This window comes from Balaenoptera physalus (genome assembly GCF_965194825.1).
Source record: "Balaenoptera physalus genome assembly, chromosome: 7".
In the NCBI taxonomy this organism is placed as follows: Eukaryota; Metazoa; Chordata; class Mammalia; order Artiodactyla; family Balaenopteridae; genus Balaenoptera; species Balaenoptera physalus.
In genome coordinates this window covers 30682892-30709088 of record NC_138886.1, presented here as the reverse complement: position 1 = coordinate 30709088, position 26197 = coordinate 30682892, and the positions used below count along the sequence as shown (strand labels likewise).

Sequence of the window (26197 nt, the reverse complement as noted above, 5' to 3'; positions counted from 1 at the left end):
ACTGCGCCAGGTTGAAGCGACTTCCTCTTTTCTTTCCCTTCTTCCTCTCCCTGGCCCCGCCTCCCGGAAGCCTCGCTTGGTCTTCGCTTGCGGGTAAGGGGTGAGAGGTGGTTGGGTTGCACGGACCTTGGTGAATAACTGCCCAGAGTTCCGCTCTCGGGCGGCGCAGGTTGGAAGATCTCAGGTTAGATCTCTGACAAGGGTGGGACGGGACTCTGCAGGCAACGGGATCTCCACCCTCTCCAGCTCCCAGGCCTCCCTCTCCGGGGCCTGCATTTGGCTCATCCGGAGGGTGGGGTCCTTGGCCCCTCTCGAGTTGGATTGAGGCCCTTGTCCTGCTCCTCTCTCTCCAGGCGAGATCCCACTCAGGTTGCTGCCACCGATACCCTTCTCCTGGAGCTTGAATTGGAAGCAGAGTAGTGTGCAGTCTCGTTGATGGCAGGGCTATTTCCTAAAGTAGCAAAGTGCTTTAGCATCTATTCCGCCTCCTTTGAGCTCCGAAACCTTGGGAGGCAAGTAGGGCAGACAATATCCGTTCGCTTGCATTATGCATATGGAGAACTCACTCTTCCAAGGCAGCATGGCTCCCTAAAAGTTAGAACTGGGATTCACACCCAGGTCTAGCTTCCACCGGGTTGCACAAATTCGTGGGGAGAGCGTTTGGAAATAGAGAAGAAACTGCAAATATAAAAAGGAGAGCTAGCATTTCTGAGTGCATACTTCATGCTAGGCATTATGCTGAGTTCTTTCTGTACTTATTTCTTCCTTATAAGGAGCATAGGAAGCTTATATTGTTGTTATTTCTGGTTTAGGAACTTGAGGCTCAGAGATGATAAATGACTTGTCCAGTATTAGTAATTTAGTAGACATCTCCCAGGTCTCTTTCAGCTCTCTGATTCTCCCAACACTATAGAATTAACTTCTTTTCTAATCAAACTGAACTTTTCAGATGTTGACATTTCAGGAAATGAGATTCCTGAAATTTTTCTTGGTCTCTTCACCCTTTGCCCATTGTCTTATTTCTTAGCAGCATCCTATTTAGAAATTTGTAGTTCCGTAAATTCAGCTGTGACTCTTACTCCACAATTTTTCTCTTTCCAAGAGGAACTTAAGGATCATGTTGCTGAGTGTGGAATTAATGGATCCAGGTTAAAGGATTGGCCAGAAAAACTGCTAGTTTTTACATCATAGGTGGACCCTCTTTAGTTCTCTTTGCAAAACTTAACTAAGTTTCTGTCTTTTTTTCTCTCCAGGAAAAGAGCTATCATCTTGTGCCAAGATGTCAGGAATTGGAAATAAAAGAGCAGCCGGAGAGCCTGGCACATCTGTGCCTCCGGAGAAGAAGACAGCTGTTGAAGATTCAGGGACCACGGTGGAAACAATTAAGCTCGGGAGTGTCTCTTCAACGGTATGTGGAAACAATGCTGTGAGAGTGTGTTTTTCTTCTGTCAGTGGCAATCTGAAAGTAATAATTTATGAAAGCCTTCTGGAGTAAGGGAAATTGATTTGAAAAGAAGAGGGAAATATAACAGCCAGAAGTAGATGAAATGATGCATTGCTCATTTCTGAAGAAGAAATATATTGACATTTGATCTTTATTTTTGAAGGTATGTTTATATTCTCTGAAGAGTCTGGTCCCTGATACAGCACTGAGGTATTTAGCATTATAGGCATTTAGCAGTGAGGGAGCTATACACTGATTTTTCATTCACTGAAAACTTAGGTGCCAGGTACTAAGAGGCAATGTAGCAAAATCACTGAGAGAGTGTCTTCTTATTTCCTTGTCTGTAAAATGTAATTATAGTGCCTAACTCACTGGGTTTTTGAGAGGATGAAATGAAAGAGTTCCTGTTAAGGAATATTACCTTTAACATGGTAATGTACTATTAATAGTTTTTATTGGGCTAGATATTGTGGCTATAATGGTGAATAAAATAGATATTGTCCTTGCTGTTGTGGAGTTGACAGTTGTATTAGACTGTTATACACCAACAGCTTATAGTAATGTTATATGTCCATTAGACATCAGAAGCTCACTATAATAGGTCAGGAGTCTGTATTTTGGAACTCAGCCATGGTGATATGGTGTAAAAATGCTTCACATTTGTATAGCCTACAAAACCACATCTACTCTTTGAAATTGAGGATCAGAGAGAATAATAGGAACATTCAGAGTAAATTGTTGTTAAGTATCATTTCTGAAGTTGTCTGGGGTTCATCAGCCTCCTGTTGCCAGGAGGTGATTTTTGTCTTGGCACTGTCTCACGTCATGCATCCCGAGGACATTTATTCATTCAATAATAAATATTTGTTGAGAATCTGTTATTTGCCGGACACTGTGCTTTACCCTAAGGACAGCCCCTGGACTTCAGTTTGTAGGTTGGCACTGAGAAGGGAACAGACTGTCATAATAGAGTGGGAAATGTGCTCTTCACAGGGATAACCACATGTGCTAAGGGGAGCACCGAACACACGTCCCATTTTGGACTTTATCTAGAAGGCAGTGAGAAGCTACTGGAAGGTTTTAAGCAGGGGAATAACATGCTCTGACTTAGGTTTGGAGAATAGACTGTAGGGGAGCAAGGGTTGTAAGCAGGAGTTAAGTTAGCAAAATTGTTCCCTCATTCCTTCTCCCTCTCCTCCCTCCCACTCTCCCTCTCTAAGGGTGGGGAGCTGGGGCATGTATCCACTGATCCCTGCCCCAGTTGGTTGAAGGTTGCCCTTGAAGGCAGTAACTCCTCCTTTGCACTTTGAGGTTGCTGTAGTAAACAAACTGAGATTGTGAAGCAAAAAACTTTTGAGACTGCAAGGTATGCTTGAAGTGGGACAATGGTAGGGTGACTGGAGCTGTCCACCGGAGGTGTGCTGGAGTCTGAAAGGCTGACAGATCGTGGCATGGGACGCAAAAGTGTCTGCTACATGTAGGAGGCTGTTGCCGTAATCTTGAGGGATCACGGTGCCTTGGGCCACTGTGGAGGTGGTGTCGACAAGATTTGCTCGTGGATTGGGTGAAGTCTGTGAGAGGAAGGAGGCACGATGACCCCAGGATTTTGGAAGTATGGAGTTTTCACTAACTGAGCTAGGGAGGGGTGTGAGAGGAGCAGATTTCTGGGAGCTGTGGGGGATGAATCATGAGTTTGATACTGGACATATAAGTTTGAGGTATTTATTAGACCTGTGAGTGGATAGGTAGTTGGATGAGGTGATCTGCCGTCTGTGGAGAGATCTGGGCTAAAGCTGTACATTTGATAATCATTATTTTTTAACTGGTATTTAAATCCATGAGACTATAGACTCTCCCATAAGGAATGAGCATAGATAAAGAAGTCTGAGGACAGGGCCCTGGAGCACTGCAACCCTTCACGTCAAGGAGATGAGAAGAGACTAATTGAAGAGGAGCCATTGAAGTAGGAGGAGAATAAGAGAGAGTGGGGTCCCAGAAGTCAAAAGAAGAAAGTGTTTCAAGAAGGAGTTGATCAGGTGCACCTGTTGGGTTGAGCAAGGGGAGGACTGAGACTTTAGATTTAGCCATAGAAATTTCACTGGAGACTTGACAAGAACTGTGTTGGTGGAGTGGCAGCAATGGCAGCCTGACTGCAGTGAACTTAAGAGAATATGAGAGGAGGGGAATTAGGGAAAAGAGGGCAGAGATGTTGCTTTGGAGGAGTATTGATGTAAAGTAGAACAAAGAAAATGGGGCCTTAGCCAGAGGGAAATGTGGGGTTGAGGGAAGGTTTTCTTAATTTGTTTTTTAAAGTAGGAGATATTACAGCATTTTTATTTATTTATTTACTTTAATTAATTAATTAATTAATTAATTTTTTTGACTGTGTTGGGTCTTTGTTTCTGTGCGAAGGCTTTCTCTAGTTGCGGCAAGCGGGGGCCCCTCTTCATCGCGGTGCGCGGGCCCCTCACTGTCGCGGCCTCGCTTGTTGCGGAGCACAGGCTCCAGACGCGCATGCTCAGTAGCTGTGGCTCACGGGCCCAGTTGCTCCGCGGCATGTGGGATCTTCCCAGACCAGGGCTCGAACCCGTGTCCCCTGCATTGGCAGGCAGATTCTCAACCACTGTGCCGCCAGGGAAGCCCCATTTTTATTTATTGATGAAATGATTTGCTAGAGAGGATAAAGTTGATGATGTAGCAGAAAAAGAAGACAGTTACTGGTGTGATGTCCTTGAATAGAAGAGAGAATGTAATATGATGCACAAGTGGGAGAATGGACCTTGACTAGGAGAGGGACGGTTTATCGACAAGAAGGAAGGCAAGGGATGTGGGTTCAGATGTAAGCAGGGCAGTAGTGAGGGTTGTGGGAGATGGATGTGGACATGCTCTTCTGATTGCTTCTGTTTTTTTTCAGTGAAATCAGAAGCAAGACTCATCTGAGAGTGAGGATGGGGGAGGAAGTTTTGGAGGTGCGAAGAGACAGGAGAAGGTAGGAAGTAGTCATCTTGAAGAGAGAATGGACTCGAGAGAGGGAGTAGGGCTGCTGGGCAGCACTGAGGACCTACCTGAGTCTGTGAGCATGAGTTTAAAGTGAGGCCAGTCAGCATGGTGCTTTATTTTTTCTAGTCACATTTAGCTTCATGGATGTAGGTGGAGAGTCGGATGTTACCAGGATTGGGGTTTTTAGCAGGCAAATATGGAGCAAGGGAGGAGAAGGTTATAAAGCAGTGTGACTGGTCATGGAATTTAAGTTTGATAAGGAAGTGAGGAAGTAAGAGGAGTGAAAGACATAGGTACAAGACGAAGGTATAGGACCAGTGGATTGTATAATAGATCCTGGAGGAGTTGAAGAATTGTTGGAGTTGATAAACTAGAGAGAGTGAGCTGGAAAAACAGGTGGTAATTATGGAGAATGGGATGTTTGAAATTGAGCTTATAGAGAACATCCAGGTACAGCTAAGACCAAGAATAGGAATAACTGGGAGTTTGGTGACTGAGGGAGGTAAAGGACAAGATCATTGGAGGAGAGGAGGTCAGGATACAGGATCTGAGATACAGGAACGATCATCTATATGGGAATTGAAATCAGTAAGAAGTACAACATGAGTAGTATCGGAGAGAGTGATGACAAGCCAGGTACTAAATCTTCAGGAAATGTGGGGAAGTGACCTGGGCATTTATAGGTGAGTGCAGCAAGGCAGGGTGGCAGGTGGTCCAGACCAGTGGCATGAGCTGCAAAGCTAGGAGGTTTTAGGGAGCAAAGTGGATAATGGCTTAGTGGCAGTGGAGAACAAGGAGGACACCCACCTGCCTCCAGGCACAGGGCTTCAAAGCATGTGGGAGAGAAACAGCCATCACTGGAGAAGCCTGCAGGGAAACAGTGTTCTTATCCAGGTTTCAGGTGGAGCAAAGAAGGGGGAGGTGATGCTCAGAAAAGAGGTTAAAGATATAGTTTATTAATAGTATTCATAAACTGGTACAGTTGGGAAGCTGTTGACTGTTTTGGCGTGTCAAGACTGTTTAACCAAATGGAAGAGAGAAAGTAAAAGTGAAACAAGAAATTGGTGCTCTAATAAATGGTTCTTACTTTAAAATATTCATTAATTTCTAAGTAAAGTAAAAATGTAATCCTTTCGACATGCTGTTTCTTTGTCTGAGGTTCTCCCTCCCTCCCCCCCCCCCACCCCCCATCCCCCCACCAGCTTTTCTTAGAGAGAGGTTAAAGATACTGAGAGGGGTACCCAATTACTGATGGAGTGACGTTTTGGCAGAAACAGAAGAGAAGGGGTCCTCAGCACAGGTTGAGGTTTTAAGAATATGGGCATAAGTTGGTAAGTTGTGTGGATGGGTTTAGGAGATGGGAAATTGAAGAACTTTCCATCTGATGGTTTCTGTTTTCTCTTTAAAACGGAGGCCAAGTCACCTGCTTAGTGTGATGTGAGAGGAGACAGGGTTTGGTAGTTTGACGTTGCCTCAGTGTAGAATAGGAGCTAGATCACTTGATCCAGAAAGAAACATTTCCAGACAAATGATAAGATCTGCTCAGGTTAGAATTCATTTTATAAAGGCACCAGTCTCCCTGGTTTAATGACCTCCTTATCTAGAAGTCTCAGCATACTGGGTATAGGAATGGAATAGTCTAATACGTGGATTAATTCAGATTGGGGTTTGTTCGCAGAGGTAAAATAAAAAGATTAAAGGCAGAGAACTTGGGGAGCCTGATAGGCAGGAGTTTGAAGGAATGTATTATAGGGTATAGTCAAGGTATGGAAGATAGTGGAGACAGAGGAGAAAGGAGAAAATTCAAGATTTTGGAGATCCAGATGAAGACTGGTATATTGAGATAAGAGCATGAGCTATCTGGAAAGATGGTTTTATTCAGAGAATGGAAAGTCGGAATTTAAGATTTCAGATGTGACACAGTTCTAGATAATGACAAAAGTCTAGGATGTGGCTTTTGAAATGTCTGGCTGAAGCACAGTGAAGGAAGTGATCATTGGAGTTAAGGGATTCAAAATGCTGACAGTGTAGGTGCTAGAGGATTTGATGGTTTGTCCACACATGTACATGTCCACATGTATAGTGAAGTCACCAGATGTGTTGACGGGGACTGGGATACAGAAGGACCTGGTTGTCAAAGTCTTGAATAAATGACGGGCAGTGGTTAGGAGATAGCTGATTGATTGGGGTAGAGGGTGGTCTAGCTGGGTGGTGGAGCCTCACAGTAGCAGTATTTTGTGGATGTCCACGTGACTAGAACAGTGAGCTGGGTGAAGTCAAGGTTCTAGTGTATTTGTGTGTGTCATTCTTTCCTCCCATCATCACAGACCTTTACCTTTATGTGTTTCTTCTGCTCCTACTTCTTATCTCATTATTTGCTGTAAGATTTTTTTAATAAATAGCTTTATTCATAGGAACTAAGTAATGCACATTTTAACCCCTGTTGAGTTTAACCACTGATTTGTCTAATTTCTTTATGGAGACTAATAAGACTGGTTTCCTGGGACAGGAGGAGTTAGACATTCGAACACTGCAAGCCAAAAATCGCAAACTGGCAGAAATGCTGGATCAACGGCAAGCCATTGAAGATGAACTCCGTGAGCACATCGAAAAACTGGAACGAAGACAGGCCACCGATGATGCCTCACTATTGATCGTCAACCGGTACTGGAGTCAGGTAGCTAGCTTGTTAATGTACTCAGGTTTTTATCTGAGCATTGTAGTTCTCCTTAGCAGTCTCTTTATTTCCAAAGTTGTTTCCTTTTGTATTTTCATAACTGTACCTTCCCTCCTCCAGTTTGATGAAAACATCCGTATCATCCTTAAACGTTATGATCTGGAGCAGGGTTTGGGAGACCTACTCACAGAAAGAAAAGCCCTTGTTGTGCCTGAGCCGGAACCAGACTCTGATAGCAATCAGGAACGGAAAGATGACCGAGAGAGAGGTGAGTGTTGGTGGCGGATTTGCCACTTCAGGCTTTCTGGGTGTTTGAAGTAGAGCTTCGCTTTGAGGCTCTCCATTTGAGGAGAAAAAATAGATTTTGATATTTCCAGTTTTATAATTTTAGGGGCTTCTTTTTTCCCCCTGTGTCCTCAGGGGAAGGGCAAGAGCCAGCTTTCTCTTTCCTTGCTACTTTGGCCAGCAGTTCCAGTGAAGAGATGGAATCTCAGCTGCAGGAGCGCGTGGAGTCCTCCCGCCGAGCTGTGTCCCAGATTGTGACCGTCTATGATAAACTGCAAGAAAAAGTGGAGCTCTTATCACGGAAGCTGAACAGTGGAGGTGAGGCGAAAACCAGGAGACTGGAAGCAGAGGGGGAGAAATAGGAACTCACCTTTGTATGCTAGTTTGTAGTTTTCAGACTCACATATTTATTTTTAATTAAATTTCCTGGAGTCAGTTTCAATATGTCCTTGATTTTTGTGTTTCTGTTATCTCTAATATTTTCAAAAAGTTGACTCAGGCTTTAGAATTGTTAGATTTCAGTGTTTAAAAAGATAAAACAACAAAATATTATAGGGATGGAAAAGTGTCTATTTGAAATAAAAGTATTAATTTATGTTACTGATTAGATTTAATGCAAAAACTTATATTTGTTCAGTGTAGTTAAGTATTTGTGTAGTTAGGTTGCATCTTCTTTTTTTTGAATTTATTTATTTTTGGCTGTGTTGGGTCTTCATTGGTGCGCGTGGGCTTTCTCTAGTTGCGGCGAGCCAGGGCTACTCTTCATTGCAGTACGCGGACTTCTCATTGCAGTGGCTTCTCTTGTTGCGGAGCACGGGCTCTGGATGCACGGGCTTCAGTAGTTTTGGCACGCGGGCTCAGTAGTTGTGACGTGTGGGCTCTAGAGCGCAGGCTCAGTTGTTGTGGTGCGCGGGCTTAGCTGCTCCATGGCATGTGGGATCTTCCCGGACCAGGGCTCGAACCTGCGTCCCCTGCATTGGCAGGCGGATTCTTAACCACTGCACCACCAGGGAAGTCCAGGTTGCATCTTCTTAAGTGTCCTGATTTCATGCTTTAAATAATAATCCTGGTCTAGTTGTAATATCTTAATTTCTCTGATTGTCATTAAGATGTTTAACCGTTCATTTCTGAAAGAAATATGTCGAATGCAATGGAGGTTGAACCATTGGCTGGGAAAATAAGAATTTTCTTACTCTGTAATTTTGTTTTTTAAGATACTTGGGCTAAATTATCAATAGAATTAAAAGAAGAGGCATATTAAAGACTTGTGAATATTTTGTGGGCAAAGGTTTCCTTTGCTTTTCCAATAAGATGTTTGTGTATTTCTGTATTTTATTATTTGGATAACAGATACTTGTTTTAAGATATACAAATCAGAAATCACATGAAGTACACTACAAAAGTCCTTCCATCTTACTTTCCAAAGACAGCCATTGTAAACAATATTATTCGTGTCCTCCCAGACTTTTGTGTTCATATATTACATCTACTTGTGTGTTCCCAGCTAAGCTATGTCTCTTGGTGCAGTGCCTTGCCTCACTCTTCTTTGTTTCTCCATTTTCTAGCACTGTTTCTGGTGTCTAGTGGGTGCTTACATAATGGTGAATGAATGGCTATAAATCTTCCCCGTCACCTAATGTAAACCGAGCTGTATGTTACTTCTTTCTCCCTTGGCTCCACTTGAATAGTTAGAAGGTATTATTAAACATTAGTAATATGCCACACGGATATACCATATGCATTATGGTTTATACCATATGCATTATGGTTTATACAATATGCATGGTATACCAGATAATATGCTATATGCAGAGGCTATGTCATTATTAAACTTGATTTTATAAATGAATATCAAGTAAAGGAATTGCTGTATTTAAAAAGGAACTAAAATGAGTAGCGCATTAAACAGTACTTTAAAATTGTTCTTTTTGATGGCATGCATTTTAAGGTAGGATTTAAGTTAAAAAATAAAAACATTCATTACAAGTTACAAACTGCTAAGCTATTATTTATAACATAAAAGGCAATTGCCATTGATAAGCTGAATGTTCTAAGAGATAAAGGCGTATAAAGTATGAATTGTAGCATCAACTGTAACTTTTGGCGGTTCATTTTTTTCCTCATGTTTATTTGGTCCTTGATTCAAAAGAATTATATTTATCAGCTTGTTTATTAATTCACTAAATATTTATTGAGCTCTTATTGTATTCTGGGCCTTATTCTCAATATTTTAAGATATTAAGAGGACTAAAATTCAGCCCCTAGTTCTTAGCTTGGGTTATGAATCAGAATCACTTTGAGAGTTTTCGGAGCATACTCTTTTTTGGCCCTGCCCATGTTTATTCTTATTTAGTAGGTATAGGATGGGTCCTAGGTAAGTATCTAATTTTAGAGGTTCCACAAGTGATTCTGATGGGTAATCTTGGTTGAAAACCATGAAAGCCACCGCATGACCAACCTGTATTATGTTTCTAAGAGTGGTGTCAATTTTACTTCCTGATAACTGTCTCTAGGGGCAGTACATAACCCGAGAGTATGTGGTTTCATTTACTAACATTTGGATTTCAGCTATAGTATTTGTGACTCTGATTTTAAACATACTAATTTGGTATGGTAAGTTCTGTAGATTTACTACCTTCTTTGTAAATAATACTGCACACTTTGGGTTTTTTTGTTTGTTTTTGTTGTTGTTTTTTTTAACATCTTTATTGGAGTATAACTGCTTTACAGTGGTGTGTTAGTTTCTGCTTTTTAACAAAGTGAATCAGTTATACATATACATATGTCCCCATATCTCCTCCCTTTTGCATCTCCCTCCCTCCCACCCTCCCTGTCCCACCCCTCTAGGTGGTCACAAAGCACCGAGCTGATCTCCCTGTACTATGCAGCTGCTTCCCACTAGCTATCTATTTTACATTTGGTAGTGTATATATGTCCATGCCACTCTCTCACTTCATCCCAGCTTACCCTTCCCCCTCCCCGTGTCCTCAAGTCCATTCTCTAGTAGGTCTGTGTCTTTATTCCCATCTTGCCCCTAGGTTCTTCATGACCATTTTTTTTTTTTTTTTCACACTTTGGTTTTTGAGCCTCAGGAGTGCCTCTGGCATAGTATATCAGAATATGATAAGTAATTCTATGCTCTTGTCTTTATTCTTCATGATTTTATAGGTGCTCATTTGAACAAGGAAATTACTGCTTCCTGCCCTGCCCTTCCCTTCTCTCCCAACAGAGAGATGCTTCATGTTGGTGTTAGTGAATAATAGGAATTTGTGACAGCCTTAGAAAATAGAATTTTATTTGCTATTAAGTCTGACATTGATTAGAGATACTTCTGTTTTGTCTACAATGCTAAAATGCAGTTTTTTGGGGTGATTGTGCCTTATCTGAATAAAGTTATAGTACCTCTCCTTTTCTTTTCTCAAGGCATTTTAGTTTTATAGAAAGGGATGGGCGTTAGGTGACCTTGCCTCTGTGTCTACCTCTACAGAAACACAAGGTTGACTTACTTCCTTAAGCAAGAGCTTTAACTAAGGACTAAGTCCTCTAAGCAAGCCTGGGTTCTTAATCTGTCATGTGAAGATAATAAAAACCAGCCTACTTCTTGAAGTTTTCAGGAAAATAAAGTGAGATAGCACGTTAATGCTTTGGTGGGATACACAGTTGTAAAATCTGACACTATAGATGCTAAACTAAAGTACAGTTCTTCTCCCTCAGATAATCTGATAGTGGAGGAAGCAGTGCAGGAGCTGAATTCCTTCCTTGCACAAGAGGACATGAGGCTACAAGAATTGACAGACCTCCTTCAGGAGAAGCATTGCACCATGTCTCAGGAGGTACTTGACCAGAAAGGAGATGGCAGTTTCCAGTGGCCTGTGGCAGACATTGACTCAGAATACTAAGTGCTTCAAACATCATCTTACTCTAGAAAGCCTGTTTTTATACTGAAGAGCATGCAGGGCAGGTTAAAGCAACCAGCTCTGAGAAATCAAAATCCGAGGAAAGGTTAATGGAAGGAAATAATTGAATGTTTCTCCTTGACTCTGCCTCTGTTTAAGTGGACATTTTAGAATCTTAGTTTTTAGGAAGAATTACCATCATGGAGGTTTGCAAAACAACACACCAAACCCCCAAATACTAAATTACTCCAAATATAAAAGACCATGTACAATGTTACTGAGGAATAGGTTGGTAGAAATTTATCTGAGAATGGAGCAGTAGGAAATACTGCATTTATGATGACCTACGAACTTGAGGAATGTGGGTTTTCAGTCCAAACTTAGACACAAATAGTGCCATGACCAAACTATGTCAAGATTTGGGTATTTGTTTATTGTATAAAATGATTGAGACAAAGTGGTGATAAGCCTTCTGCTGAAATTTGCCCTACCTTAGTTTGGCCACCCAACTCTTATGCATATTGGTAAGTTAATAGTTAACCGTTTACTTAGTGCCAAGCACTTAAGTACTTTACGAATATTATCTCTCATGGTCAAATAACTCTCATCTTACTGCTAAGGAAACAAATTCAAAGAAATTGGTGACTGGTCTGAGGGCACGCAGCCAGAAAGTGATTGAACTGTGATTTGAATGTAGGTTTGTTTAACTTCAAAGCCTATGTTCTTCATTATGCCCTCTTTCCTAAACTGCAGTGCCAAGGTGCATGCTGGGCTGGTTGCATAGGAATCATTTGGGAAGTTTATTAATACTTCTCATCAACCTTCAAAGGGCTTAGAGTATAGTCGTGCTTATGAAGAAATAGGAGTGTAGTAAAAAAAATCAGTATAACTTTCTGTCATGTTTTAAGGCATAAGCTAGGTGCTACCAAGATGAAAAGGTCTTCCTTTACCAGCCCTTTCCCAAATTTCATTTAGCATTACTAAGCTGGAGAGACATATTGCTCTGCTCAGCTGAGCTGATATCCAAGATGGCTCTCATGGCTGGTTGTTTTTTTGTTTTGTTTTCTCTTGTTTTTTGGGTTTTTTTGGCCATGCCACGTGGCTTGTGGGATCTCAGTTCCTTGACCAGGGATTGAACCCGGGCCACGGCAGTGAAAGCACTGAATCCTAACCACTGGGCCACTAGGGAACCCCGACTCATGGGTGGCTGTTGATGCTGCATGTCAGCTGAGAGCTCATCTTAGTTGTCCACTGGAGTGTCGCCTCTCCAGCACGGAAGTTTCAGGGAAGTTGGACTTCTTACATGGCAGCTGACTTCTTCCAGAGAATGAGTGTTTCAAGAATATCAGGCAGTATGGTTAGGGTTAGTTTTAGGGTTAGGGCTAGGTTTAGGGTACGGGTTAGGATTAGGTTACGTGTTAGGTTTAGGGTATGGGTTAGGGTTAGGGTACGTGTTAGGGTTAGGGTATTTATTAAACCTATCCCACTCTCTAGATTCCACTTTGCACGTAAAGGAATATTATTTGGGGTCCAGCCATGGAGAAGCTTTTAGACCCTAGGATAAGATAAAGAATACACACATTATAAAGAAATCACATTAGGATTTTCTTTTTAACCTATTCCTTAAAACACTAGTGCTTAGAAAATCTATTGGAGGCAGAAGCAGTCAAGGGTAGTTTGGGGTTAGTGTTAGGGTTAGTGTACGGCTTAGGGTATGGGTGAGCGTACGGCGTAGGGTATGGGTTAGGGTTAGGGATAGGTTTAGTTTTAGGGTTTGGGCTAGGTTTAGGGTACAGGTTAGGATTAGGGTACGTTTTAGGGTTAGGGTATGGGTTAGGGTTAGGGTACATGTTAGGGATAGGGTAAAAAAAAAAAAAGAATATCAGGCAGAACCTGCGTGGCCTTTCAGACATAGCCTTGAAGTTATGTAGCATCATTTCCACTGGGTCACCAAAGTTGACCCAGACTTAAGAGGAGGGGACAATGACCTCGCCTTTTGTTGGGAGGACTGTCAAAGAATTTTGGGGCCATATTTTAAAACCAACACAAAACATACGTGGAGATTAATGTGAATATGTAACAGTTTTATAATTAAAGTATTAAATAGCATTAGCTGTGTATATCTCCTAAATAAGCAGAGAACAACATAGATTTTTGTATCTTTACAGCATCTGATTCTAGATTGCCCTGGGCTCAGCTTGAAAAAGAGAATGGAAGTTTTCCTTCCATTCTCTTTGGATTATCATTTGTTGAAATATGGGAAGGGAAAGTAGAGGGTAAAGATAGTTGTTTTTTCTAAATAAATATTTGAATTTTTATCTCTTAAAATATTTGTCTGGTAAAATCAAGGATGTTATCTTTTGTCTCTTAAAAAACATATTTTCTGATGGGTTTGTGGTCTATATAGGGAAATGGTGCTTCTCAGAGGTAGAAAAATTATTGAATTTTAAGTAGTCTTTTCTTTGTGAGAGTTCTTGTAGCCTTGTACAGTTTTCATGATTGTGACTTACCCAGAACTGTTAAACCTGTGATTTCCGTTTTATACTCATGTGTTGGGAAGAGGGTGAAGTAGCTTTTACTTAAATCTTTTCTTTAATGACACATAAGCAAGGGTTAATTTTGTGGGATTTGGGATATAAGGCATTCCTTTTCTAACTTGGTCTTTTTTTGCTGTATTTTTCTGAACACCTGTGTTTGGGATGTAGTTCGCCAAGTTGCAGAGTAAAGTGGAGACAGCTGAGTCACGAGTATCTGTCCTGGAGTCCATGATTGATGACCTGCAGTGGGATATTGACAAAATTCGAAAGAGGGAACAGCGACTCAATCGACACTTGGTAGAAGTCCTAGAACGGGCAAGTGCTGTTTTATGCATAGTTTGAAGTCTAGAATGATTTTAAGGAGTCTACTCAGAAAGGATGGACTTGGGTAGTAGTACTTGGAGAAAAAATGGACTTCTTTGAAAGTACTTTGGTTATCAGACTAAAATTTTAGGGTCTCTCACTAAAGTATCTTTGTCTTCTCCATAGGTGAATTCAAAAGGTTATAAAGTATACGGTGCAGGGAGCAGTCTCTATGGCGGCACAATCACTATCAATGCCCGGAAGGTAAAATCGCGACTCCCTGAGGGTGTGTTTTTTTGACCTGGTGTCAGGTATTGTGTTCGGTGCTTAGGATTGTGTTCACAAGTTCACAAGTGACAGCGTGGGGTTTTGCTAGAAGAGTGGATCATTGGAGCTGGAAGCTTAGGAATGGGAATGATTTAGAAATTCCTTTTCTCTATTCTCACTTTGCTATTTCCTCCTTTTCTCCAGTTTGAGGAAATGAACGCGGAGCTCGAGGAGAACAAAGAGTTGGCTCAGAACCGTCACTGTGAGCTGGAGAAACTTCGGCAAGACTTTGAGGAGGTCACTACACAAAATGAAAAGCTGAAGGTAGGAGACACAGCTCTGAGGGGCAGTAAAATGAAACTTTTTGCTGATCAACTCACATATGTGTTGTGAACCGTCATAATTTATTACGGAAAAGAAAAATGTAAGTTTTGTTGCTATATCCATTTATTTAGTTATATATATATACTTAATATTGGTACCCTGCCTTTTCTGAGAAGGATTTAAAGCAACCTACAAAAATGCATTGGCTGAATCAAAGTGCACTAACTTAAGAATTGTTGAGAAAAAATGAGGAGTAGGGTGAACTAGGGTGGGGATCCAAAGTGGGTTTTCAAAATGGGGCTTGTATACAGGATATACGCAAGAAGCATGTAGCGACCGTGCGTAGGCCACTCCCAGGTCAGTAATTGCCAAATGTGGGCCACAGAATTTGCCTCTGCAGTTTCTAACTGCCAAAACAGAGAAAGAAACATGGTCAGTGATCCTGTTGGTTTTCAAACCTGCCCATTAGAATTTTCTCTCCCTGGTTCTTGGGGGGAAGAAAGTAGATTCCGAAAGTCTTCCCACCCCTCTTTCAGTCACAACCACCCATCTTTTATAATTTGATTTGTTTCTAGGTAAATATATGAATAAAGATGTTTGAACTGAAAAGACAAAAAAAAAAAAGAACAAAAACAACCTGAGTTGAATCAGTTGAAGTGTTTGGGTAATTAAAGTAAACAGTTACTTAGGAGAAGCATAAGTATTTTTGATACAATAACAAAAATATTTTTCTCCGTGACTGTCAATAAAGAGAACAAGTTAGTGGCTAGGGTCCTCAACTATGTTCTTAAAATAAGTATCCTGACAAATTTCATAGTGCTCTTCTCTGTCCCTAGATCTGACAGATTTCATAGGGCTCTTCTAGTGTCCTTGGATCTCGGTTGACACATAATGTAAAACATGTATCAATTAAAACAGTCCTTGGGTGGAAGAATACAGGTACCAGATACCACCTCTTGGAGGGTCTAATTTAAGTTAGGATAGATTTTATGTAACTAGAGGAATAGGTAGATAGATTTCATTAAAGTTTGTCTCAGTTGCACAAGACGTCAGAGAGTTTAAGATTTTATTTCCAGGCTAGTAGCATCCTAGATTCTGCCTCTGACTTTCCTTTGCTTTGGGCCCTCCTAAGGTGGAATTGCGGAGTGCTGTGGAGGAAGTGGTCAAGGAGACTCCAGAATATCGCTGCATGCAGTCACAGTTCTCTGTCCTGTACAACGAGAGCCTGCAATTGAAAGCCCACTTGGATGAGGCTCGGACCCTGCTTCATGGCACCAGGGGGACCCACCAACGCCAAGTTGAGCTCATTGAGGTAACAGCCTAGCTTTGTCTTCTGTATATAAGCTTTCTCCCTCATAAATTTTATAATTTTACTCTCTTATGCTCAATCTTTTATTCATTCAGCAAACATTTATAGAGTGGCTGTAGGTCTTTACTCTGCTAGATGGTGGGCATCCTGCCATCAGAGATCTTACAGTCTAGTGGGGAGAACAGTATCCAGTAGAATGCAGTGTGTTGCAATAGAGCATATCCAAAAGGTGCAGTGATAAAGGAGACAGAACATCTGATTTGACTGTGGAGCCGTCCTGATTCCACTTACCAAAGTGCAGTATGACTCTTAAGGATAAATACAAGTTTACTGGTAGATAAAATTAGGAGAAGGGCATTCCCAGCGGTGAGAACAGCAGATGTAAAAAAAATAGTTTAGTATGGCTGGAGTCTTATGTGCATTGGGGAGAATAGTGTATAGAAGCTGTATCACTGCTTACGAGCCATTATATCGTATAATGGCATATGTAAATAATTTTTTTAAGGCAGAAACTTTCATTCATGTGTTCACTTCTGTATTTTCCATTGCCTTTAAGGTTATGTTTATAGTAGTTGGTCTTTTACTGTATGTCTGCCAAAGAGTTGAGTATATCTTACTTTGCTGTTTACATACTGTTTTATTCTTTAGTTCTCCAACCAAATTGTAATATTCTCAGAGTTAGGAACCATTTCCTATATTTCCTGAGTCTCCTGCTAGTTCTCAGATCAGTGTTTTGTAGCTGTCTGGTGCTCGTTAAGTATTGATTGAATTGGAACTTTTCAGAGTAATCCCTCTTTTCTTGATATTTTCTCTTTTTCTTCTTAGATCCTTATAGATCAAGGATCTATATACATAGATAAGGATCTTGATCCTTATAGATCAAATTTAGGAAACAGTAATAGAATATGATGACATGTCCACATTTTGATAAGAATTTTTGATTGGTTCCTTTTTCTGTGTGTAGCGAGATGAGGTTAGTCTTCATAAGAAGCTGAGGACCGAAGTGATCCAGCTAGAAGATACACTGGCCCAGGTCCGCAAGGAGTATGAAATGCTGAGGATAGAATTTGAGCAGACCCTTGCTGCCAATGAACAAGCAGGTACAGTTACTCTGGCTCCACCCTCTAGTTCGTCTGCTGCACATGCCTTCCTTGAAAGAAACAGCGTGGTCACCAGGGTTTGTTATGGAGCTCAGAAGTCCTAAAGAACCTTAATTCAGATCCTGTCATTCATTTTGGTTTACAGCCTGGGTGCTTATTTTTTTTGTTTGTTTGTTTGTTTGTTTAAATTTATTTATTTTTGGCTGCGTTGGGCCTTCGTTGCTGCGCGCGGGCTTTCCCTAGTTGCGTTGAGCAGGGGCTACTCTTTGTTGCGGTGCATGGGCTTCTCATTGCGGTGGCTTCTCTTGTTGCGGAGCATGGGCTCTAGGCGCGCGGGCTTCAGTAGTTGTGGCTCGCGGGCTCAGTAGTTGTGGCTCACGGGCTCTAGAGCGCAGGCTCAGTAGTTGTGGCACACGGGCTTAGTTCCTCCGCGGCATGTGGGATCTTCCCGGACCAGGGCTCAAACCCGTGTCCCCCGCATTGTGAGGCGGATTCTTAACCACTGCGCCACGAGGGAAGCCCTGGGTGCTTGTTTTTTAACTCAGATTGGCCAGTTTTGTTTTCATCTTCTGAGAAGGAATCTTCCTTTTGTCAGTTCTCCCTGTTTCTCAGAGGTCCCTCACGTGTTCTACACTTTCTTTCCTTGTGCCTTTGCCCTCGTCACAGTTCCTCCTGACATTGCTATTGCTGTATTTAAGGCCCCATAAACCGGGAGATGCGCCACCTCATCAGTAGCCTCCAGAATCACAATCACCAGCTGAAAGGGGAGGTCCTAAGGTATAAGCGGAAACTGAGAGAAGCCCAGTCTGACCTGAACAAGGTAAACCAGGAGGAGGAGAATAAGTATTATTTTCTGTTAAGTTTGCAAAGCTGTCTTGGGGTGAGGAGAGTGGTGTGGTCACCATAAGTGTGGGTGCTGCTTTCCTTTCTCTGCCCTCCCAGACACGGCTGCGGAGTGGGAGTGCCCTCCTGCAGTCTCAGTCCAGTACCGAGGACCCTAAGGACGAGCCTGCAGAGCTAAAACAAGATCCTGAGGACTTGTCTGCCCAGTCCACCGCATCGAAGGCATCTCAGGAGGAAGTCAACGAAATTAAGTCCAAGCGCGATGAGGAAGAGCGAGAACGAGAAAGGAGGGAGAAAGAGAGGGAGCGAGAAAGAGAGCGGGAGAAGGAAAAGGAGAGAGAACGAGAGAAACAGAAACTAAAAGAGTCAGAAAAAGAGAGAGATTCTGCTAAGGATAAAGAGAAAGGGAAACATGATGATGGAAGGAAAAAGGAAGCAGAAATTATCAAACAACTGAAGATTGAACTCAAGTAAGAGCAATGTTTAGAGTAACTGTTTCTGACTCAAAAGCTAAGGTTAGGACATTGTGCATGAAATGTTTGAATGATGGCATGGCTTATTCAATAATTGTAATGTATCAGGTGTAACTAAATGTACAATTAATGTGGTCTCAATTCTTGATCAAGTGTACAACTTCAGTGGCCTGTGAGGCTATTGTATAGTCTGGTTCAGTGATCAGGTCTCAGTAAACCCCATTGTTGTAGCCTTATTCTTCATGAATCCAAATTAAGGAAAAGGATGTCATGATTGAGGTAACACTCATGAGAATTATTGGAAATAAATTCTGCTGTTTACTAGATTTGGGCAAATTGTTGGCATTAATTATAATTTAAATTATAGTAGGTAGAATATGTATTGCTATAACTTGAACAATATTGATCTCTTTGCCTGACAGTTAAGTAGTCTGTGTATATATCAGATCATTTTAAGAGATTTCTAGGAGGTTTACTCCTACAGGCATTGAAACGGTAGGACAGACCTTTAAGTCGAGAAACACTGCCATAATCTCACATATCGCCGCTTCTCATCCTGCTCAGCCGTACCTTTTCTGATAGAACTGGTTCCTTCTTGCTCCCCATTGGTCATGGTTGAGCCTTTATTGATGTTTGGATTTAAGGGACTACTGTGCCCAAAACATTTGAACTTCTTTGGTATATAAAAGGATAGTTAAGAGGTTCGAAAATTTAGTAAGATAAAGTTTTAGCCTTTAGCTGATGGTTAATCACTCAATTGTCAAATCTAGGATTAGCAGTATATTTTAAACTTTGAATTTTCTCCCTTTTTTTCTCTCTTCCTCTTGCTCTCTTTAAGGCAGTTTTTTTCTCCTCCAAGTGTGGTATCAGAATCATTTGGGTGACTTACTTAAAATACATTCCTGGACTCCATCCCAGACCTACAAAGTCTCAGTTTCTAAGAGTGGCGCCCCAGAACTTTGCCTATTTAACAAGTGCCATAAGTGTTTATTTTATAACTATGTTGGAGAACTTGGTCTGACGGGAGAAATGAGTCTTTTTATACAACTTACTTTTCTATACTTTCTGAGTGTATCCAGAAATCTCTTGATAGTCTGTGCAAAAGTTTTGTCTTTTAGATGTGGTATATAAAGTGTAAAATAGAACTGTTGTAAAATATTTTGCATAATTCAAAATTCCCTTGCTCTGATGCCCTTTGTTTTCTCATTACACCATTCCCCTCTACCACCCTCATCATAGGAAGGCACAGGAGAGCCAAAAGGAGATGAAACTATTGCTAGATATGTACCGCTCTGCCCCAAAGGAACAGAGAGACAAGGTTCAGCTAATGGCAGCTGAGAAGAAGTCTAAGGGAGAGGTAATCTAATCTGCCGTTGCCTGTCATTCTGGTCAAAATCTTCCATTTGTGGGATTTTCCTTCACACTTCTGAAGGCTGTAGTTTCTTTAAAGTTGGCATTTAAGACTTAGCAACATTTTCTTGCCTTTCAAAGACCATCTAATATAGAGACTTCCAGATTTTCCACTAGGTGGTAAGGTATATCAGAATTACGGGGAATAGGAGTAACCTTTTCAAACTTTTTGTTCCCCTTTGTGCCATATAAATCATTGTCATACTGATTTTTTTTTTCTGGTTACTTTTGGGAAGAATGCCTTATTCTTTTAAAATTGGGAGGCTAGGGAAAAAAAGGGTGAGAACTATTCTAAAGAAAAGTACATTCGCACTCCTCAAAAATGCTGCTTGCAGAAGCGTGTGATGTTGGAATGGAGTGATGTTAAAGCAGGGTTGTGATGTGGCACTAGTGTATCATTTGTCTCCTTCCATAATCCTATAAAGGTTCTTTTGTTGTTATGGGCCCTCCATCTGTGTACAATATTAATTGATTTTTGAAATTGTATTATAGCTTTTTTGTTTTCCTTTTTGTGTGATTTCTTTCCTCCTATAGTTGGAAGATTTAAGGCAAAGACTCAAAGATCTGGAGGATAAGGAGAAAAAAGAGAACAAGAAAATGGCTGATGAAGATGCCCTGAGGAAGATCCGGGCAGTAGAGGAGCAGATAGAATACCTGCAGAAGAAGCTGGCCATGGCCAAGCAGGTGGGCATACTTTCTTTATTCGATGAGCTTTTTAAGTAAATTTTACTTGATAAGTAAGTTATTGACAGTGAAATTTACCCTGTCATTCCAGTCTTTTTTTTTTTTTTTTTTTTTTGGTTAATATTTTTTTCTCCTATATGTTTGTTTTTACATTGAAGTCTCTCATCCTTCAGTTACTTTGTTTTGTGTATTTGTGAGGAAGGAAATTTACTTCTATTTTCACATGGATAGCCAGTTATTCAAAAACTGTTTCTTGAGGGATGTATCGTTTCTCTGCTGATCTGCAATCAGGGGATGTAATGAATATAAAATTTTATAAAAAGATATAAAATTTTATACACATTATGATTATAAATACATGAAACCAGGAAAAACATGTTCCCCAAGTAGGTTACAAATAAATAACCAATATGTTAACTGTAGTGGTTTCTGGACCATAGAACTATAGAGACTTGTCCCCTTCTCATAAGGAACATATATTTCTTTATTTTTAAGTCCCAATGAATTTTATTAACATTCGATAATAAAGATACCAAAAATGGTTGGAAAAACCATATAGGTACATAAATAGACCAAAGTACACATGAGTATTTAATATGTGCAAAAGATATAGTTTTAAATCAGCAAGAAAAAGGAAGACGATTAAATGTGGTGGGCAAAAACAAAATAATTTTGGAAAAAAGTTGGAGATATATTTGAACGCTCTACACTAAGATAATTTCCAAATGGAACATATATATAATGTTAAAGAAATCCATAAAAGAACCAGAAGAAAACAGATAAATTTCTTTCTAAATTTGAAGTGGAGAAGATCTTTCTAACTATTAATAAAAGTCTAAAAAATATGAAAGATAAGATTGATAATTTTGACTTATGAAAAAAACCACACAAAACTTCTACATGACAGCAAAGCCAAAGGGTAAATGAGAAACCTGGAAAAAATATTTCTAACTCTTATCATGAAAGGGCTTATCTTTCTAATACATATTAAAAAATGCCCAAAAAATGATAGGGAAGAAAACTCAAAAGCCCAATAGAAGAATAGACAAAAGATATGAATAATTCATAGAAAAACAAATGGCTCTTAAACGTATGAAAAGATGCTCAGTGTAATTTATAATAAGACAAATGTAAATTAAAACTATTTTTACTTTCAGTTTTTCACCTATCAGGTTGTTATGAAACAGATGCTTTCAGAGTTGAAAAGTCTGTAGATTCAAGTCAGTATTATAATTGTGGGAAAGTATGAGAAAATGTGAGGTTTTATGACAGAAATTTTCTTAACCAACTCCTACTTGATCAGTTTGCTAGATTATGGTGTGTATAATTTTAGTCTGCTTCAGCTGACCTCAAATATGGATCAATTAATGAGCATCAGACCAACAATCAATGCCAATGGCTTCAGATTCCTAGGGCTAACCTAGTGACAAAACTAAGCTTCTTAAAACTGTCTTCTCTGTCACTAGGTTATTTCCATAACAACAGTAGGAAAGTTTAGTTTCCTGTGTGCACTTCTTTGGAGTTAGAAGATTCTATTAAAATGAAGGTTCTTCTTTCTTATTTTAGGAGGAAGAAGCTCTCCTCTCTGAGATGGACGTCACAGGCCAGGCCTTTGAAGACATGCAGGAGCAAAATATCCGTTTGATGCAGCAGTTGAGGGAGAAGGATGATGCAAATTTCAAGCTCATGTCAGAACGTATCAAGTCCAATCAGATCCATAAGCTGCTGAAAGAAGAGAAGGAGGAGCTGGCAGACCAGGTTTTGACTCTGAAGACTCAGGTAACTAGAATGAAAAAAGCTTTCCAGAATCCTGTTGAAGTAGGATGCTTTCTACACGAAGATACAAGTAAAACAATGATTATTGTGGCATTTTTTGTAATAGGAAAAACTCCCCAAAACTAATGTACATGATTAGGGTACTGGTAAATAAATTATACATCCCTACAGAGGAGTACAGGGCAGCTGTTAAAACAAAAGTGGATCTGCTAATAAGGAAAAATGTTTAAATATATCATTAAGGGATTCATCTATTTATCCCTTTTGTGTTAAAAATGTGTATGTCTTTTGTGCACGTGCTGTGTATCTTAAAAATTTCTGGAAGGCTGCATGAGAAGCTGTAAGAGTGGTTACCTGATTACGTCTGAACGTTGGGATGAGAGAATTACCAAAGTCTTGCATGTAATTTGAAGGGTTCATGGATAAAATCAGTAATAGTTCGAGTTTTCTAACAGATTCTCTTTTGTGGGCCTGTGGATTAACAGAGCCCAGTCAGTTTTTTGTTTTTTTCCTTCCTGTTTGTGTTAAAATGTGATTTTCTTTTTCTAAGGTTGATGCCCAGTTACAGGTAGTGAGGAAACTGGAAGAGAAGGAGCATCTGTTACAAAGCAACATTGGCACAGGGGAGAAGGAGCTGGGTCTTAGGACCCAAGCCTTAGAGATGAATAAACGCAAGGTATGATCGATTACTCTGTGGTCTAAAGTGACAGTTAGTCTTCAGAGGAACAAATAAGTTTAACACTGATGAAATTACAGGTTCACTTTATTCCTTGGGCTTGGTAACATTTTGTCTCACTGGAAATAAGTGGTGATAAGATAACGTTGTTCATACATCCCTCACAGGCAATGGAGGCAGCCCAGCTTGCAGATGACCTCAAAGCACAGTTGGAGTTGGCTCAGAAGAAGCTACATGATTTTCAGGATGAGATTGTGGAGAACAGTGTCACCAAAGAAAAAGATATGTTCAATTTCAAACGGGCCCAGGTCAGTTGTTTTTTCTTCACTTTTTGCCTTTTAGGTATTTTCTGAGCTCTAAAATGACCTATGTTATAAAAGAGTCATTGGTCTATCGTATCAATATGTCATTTCCTATTTAACTGTAAGTTCCTTGAGTGAAGAGATAGAGTCTGTTTTCTTCACTGAAAACTATCCCCAAAGCCTGTCATGGTGGCTGCCACCTAATGGGCATGAAATAAATACTTATTTATTTAAATGAATGAGTTAGTGAAATCGTAAAGAAATAGCAGCAAAAAAAACACTAGAGAATTTTAAAATTCTTCTTTAAATTCTTCTACAATTTTTCTATTTTTTGCATGCCAACTGTTTCTCCAGATGCCTTTCTATACTTATCTATAAATCTGTAAATTTTGATCCAATCTATCTTCAGCTTAAAAACTAATTGCCTTAAAATAAGATGGCCTATCAAGTTTTCATCTTTTTTCTTTTTTTTAAATTTAATCGCTCTAAACTTAGACTGGAGTTTTGCAGAACTGAACTGACAGTAGTTAGATGCAACTGAAGTTTGGTGATATGATTATGGTTGCCTGTTCCGAAACAAAAGAAAATAGCTGGTCATTTGCAATTCTCTACATTCCTAAAATATAGTTAGGCATGAAAGGACAGAAAGTCCTTTCTTTCTGCAAAAGAAAGTTCAGGTTGGAGCAATTAATTTTTCTCAAAAATGACAGATCTGGGGGAGTGTGTAATGGGTATGCTATCCCACCACAGGAGGACATCTCTAGACTTCGAAGGAAGCTGGAGACCACAAAGAAACCAGACAATGTACCCAAATGTGATGAGATTCTGATGGAGGAGATTAAGGATTACAAGGTTAGAAAAACTGCCTCAGTGATTTGTGTGTGTTTTTTTGTTTTGGCCTACAATGGCCTACTAGCAGATTGGGATAATAAATACTGAACCTCTTTACTTGAAGGTAACAGAGAATGGTTTATTATGTGTGAATGGGTGGGCATGTGGTGCTATTACTGTCTTAATGCTTAGTGGATTTTTTGCTTATATATAAGAGCCCTTTGGGTCATAAACCTTTATGGTTGCTCTGACCCTGATTTCTTTTTTTTCTAGGCACGCCTGACCTGTCCGTGTTGCAACATGCGTAAAAAGGATGCTGTACTTACCAAGTGTTTTCACGTTTTCTGCTTTGAGTGTGTGAAGACCCGCTATGACACCCGCCAGCGCAAATGTCCCAAGTGTAATGCTGCTTTTGGTGCCAATGATTTCCATCGCATCTACATTGGTTGATCCAAGCCAAGGGAAGAAGAGGGGCAGGCTGGACAGGCACTTAGTCATTAACCACCAAACCTCCACCTCTTCTCTCCTTGACTGTCACCCACAGGGCAGTTTGTCCGTCAGCTCCCTTTCCTTCACAGACTTTACGTCCAGGTTCTCCTCTCTAATACCTAGGTGACTTCTGGAGGAGAGGACTGGTAATGCAAGTCTTGGGTTTTAGAATGGATTAGAAACAACTTTTATTTGTCTTCCCTACCAGCTTTGTGTATTTCCTGCTTTTAGACTTTTCAACATCTTCAGGCTTACTGTATAATCTTGGATTGTCCATTCCTCCTGAAGAAGTCAAATTGGTATTTTTGACACAGAGAAAGAAACAAAGAAGAGTAGAGACACATGGCTACTTGCAGTGGGCAGTGGTCTTTTAGAAATAAGCTGTTTGCAGGCATAAACAGTACTTGATTTGGGCAGTAAACTTTTTGTAAACTTGGATTATAAAATGGTATCATCATGCTATTTATTCCTGGATGGTTTGAAGCCTTAATGAAATTTATGTCCAGGATGATTCAATCCATTTCCTATTCACTGGCTAAGTAATTTGTTAAGGTCAGCTGGCCTCCTTGTTACAGTTATGTAAGTTTTGAATGTTCTACTCATTGATACCTTTACATTTCTCGAGGCTAGAATAATTTCAAATACTATAGCCCCTTTTATCTTATAATGAAATCAAGATTGGAGAGGATGGAGCACAGGACTGAGATGGTGAAGAGATCTTCTGGGTACTCTGCGACCGATACAGGGAGGCCTTGGTGAGCTATGAATTACTCTAATCTGCCTCTCCACAGGGGTTGTCGTGACTCCTGTTTTCCAAAAGATTCTCTGTAATGTTTCTGTAGGACTTTTACTCCACAAGCTTCAATTAAAGCAGGATTCAGTTTGCTTTTGTTTTCATGTTTTCCTTTGAAATTTTTCTATTTGTCAGTATTAGTTGATTTTATACCTGCTGTTTTAGCATTGAATTCTCTTGAACAGAAATAATCAACTTAGATTAAGGGGCTAGCTCTGTTTAAAGTATTTATTTCTCTGATTAATTGAAACACTTTTCTCCCAGTTTTTTTATTGAATCTGCTCTGGGGAGAGATTATGCCTAAAATATGATGGCTTATTTGACTATTTAGTTCGCTATGGGGGTAAGAGATTGTGATTTGTTTTCCAGAGGGTATCAGACTGCCTGGCACTTTAGTTTGAGAGTTCTTGAAGTATAAGATTTATAGTAACCAGAAAACCAGAGGTTTTCTATATCTCTGGTACGGGGTTGTGTAAAATGGATCCCTTCTTGATCACTACCTGTCCTAGAAGATGGGTAAGGACAAATTGCATGTCCTTCTGTGGTCACTACCTGTAATTAGAAGGACTTGCGATGGGTTCTACAGAGTCATGTGGAACGGGTTAATAAATGAGTCTAACTGAGAAACCCTTACAGTGTCATCAAAGAGGTCACGGGCCTCTCGATCCCCCCACTCCCCTACCCAACACACACACAGAGCCATAAGGGGGTCTGGCCCTGCTTCAGGATACACGGTGCCTTTGCATTCATTAATAGGGCACTTTCCCCTTACTGTTGT

General features: G+C 40.3%; 1 protein-coding gene across 8 annotated transcripts; it reads left to right on the top strand.

Moving 5' to 3' along the window:
- Window positions 1-21: 21 nt before the first annotated feature.
- Window positions 22-25511, top strand: RNF20 (ring finger protein 20). 8 transcript variants are annotated; one of them, XM_082471189.1, is made up of 20 exons: window positions 22-93; window positions 1254-1408; window positions 6954-7121; window positions 7242-7389; window positions 7542-7724; window positions 11121-11239; window positions 14008-14154; window positions 14329-14406; window positions 14614-14733; window positions 15866-16045; window positions 17007-17142; window positions 17841-17962; window positions 18085-18455; window positions 19698-19815; window positions 20403-20552; window positions 22119-22331; window positions 22879-23004; window positions 23172-23312; window positions 24057-24158; window positions 24411-25511. In XM_082471189.1, the coding sequence occupies exons 2-20, from the start codon at window positions 1280-1282 to the stop codon at window positions 24585-24587; spliced, it is 2928 nt and encodes a 975-aa protein (XP_082327315.1). In that variant the 5' UTR covers window positions 22-93; window positions 1254-1279; the 3' UTR covers window positions 24588-25511. The 8 variants fall into 8 exon arrangements, with proteins under 8 accessions (XP_082327315.1, XP_082327319.1, XP_082327313.1 ...); XM_082471193.1 differs by having other exon boundaries at window positions 6927-7121; XM_082471187.1 differs by having other exon boundaries at window positions 57-107; window positions 6927-7121.
- Window positions 25512-26197: the final 686 nt, after the last annotated feature.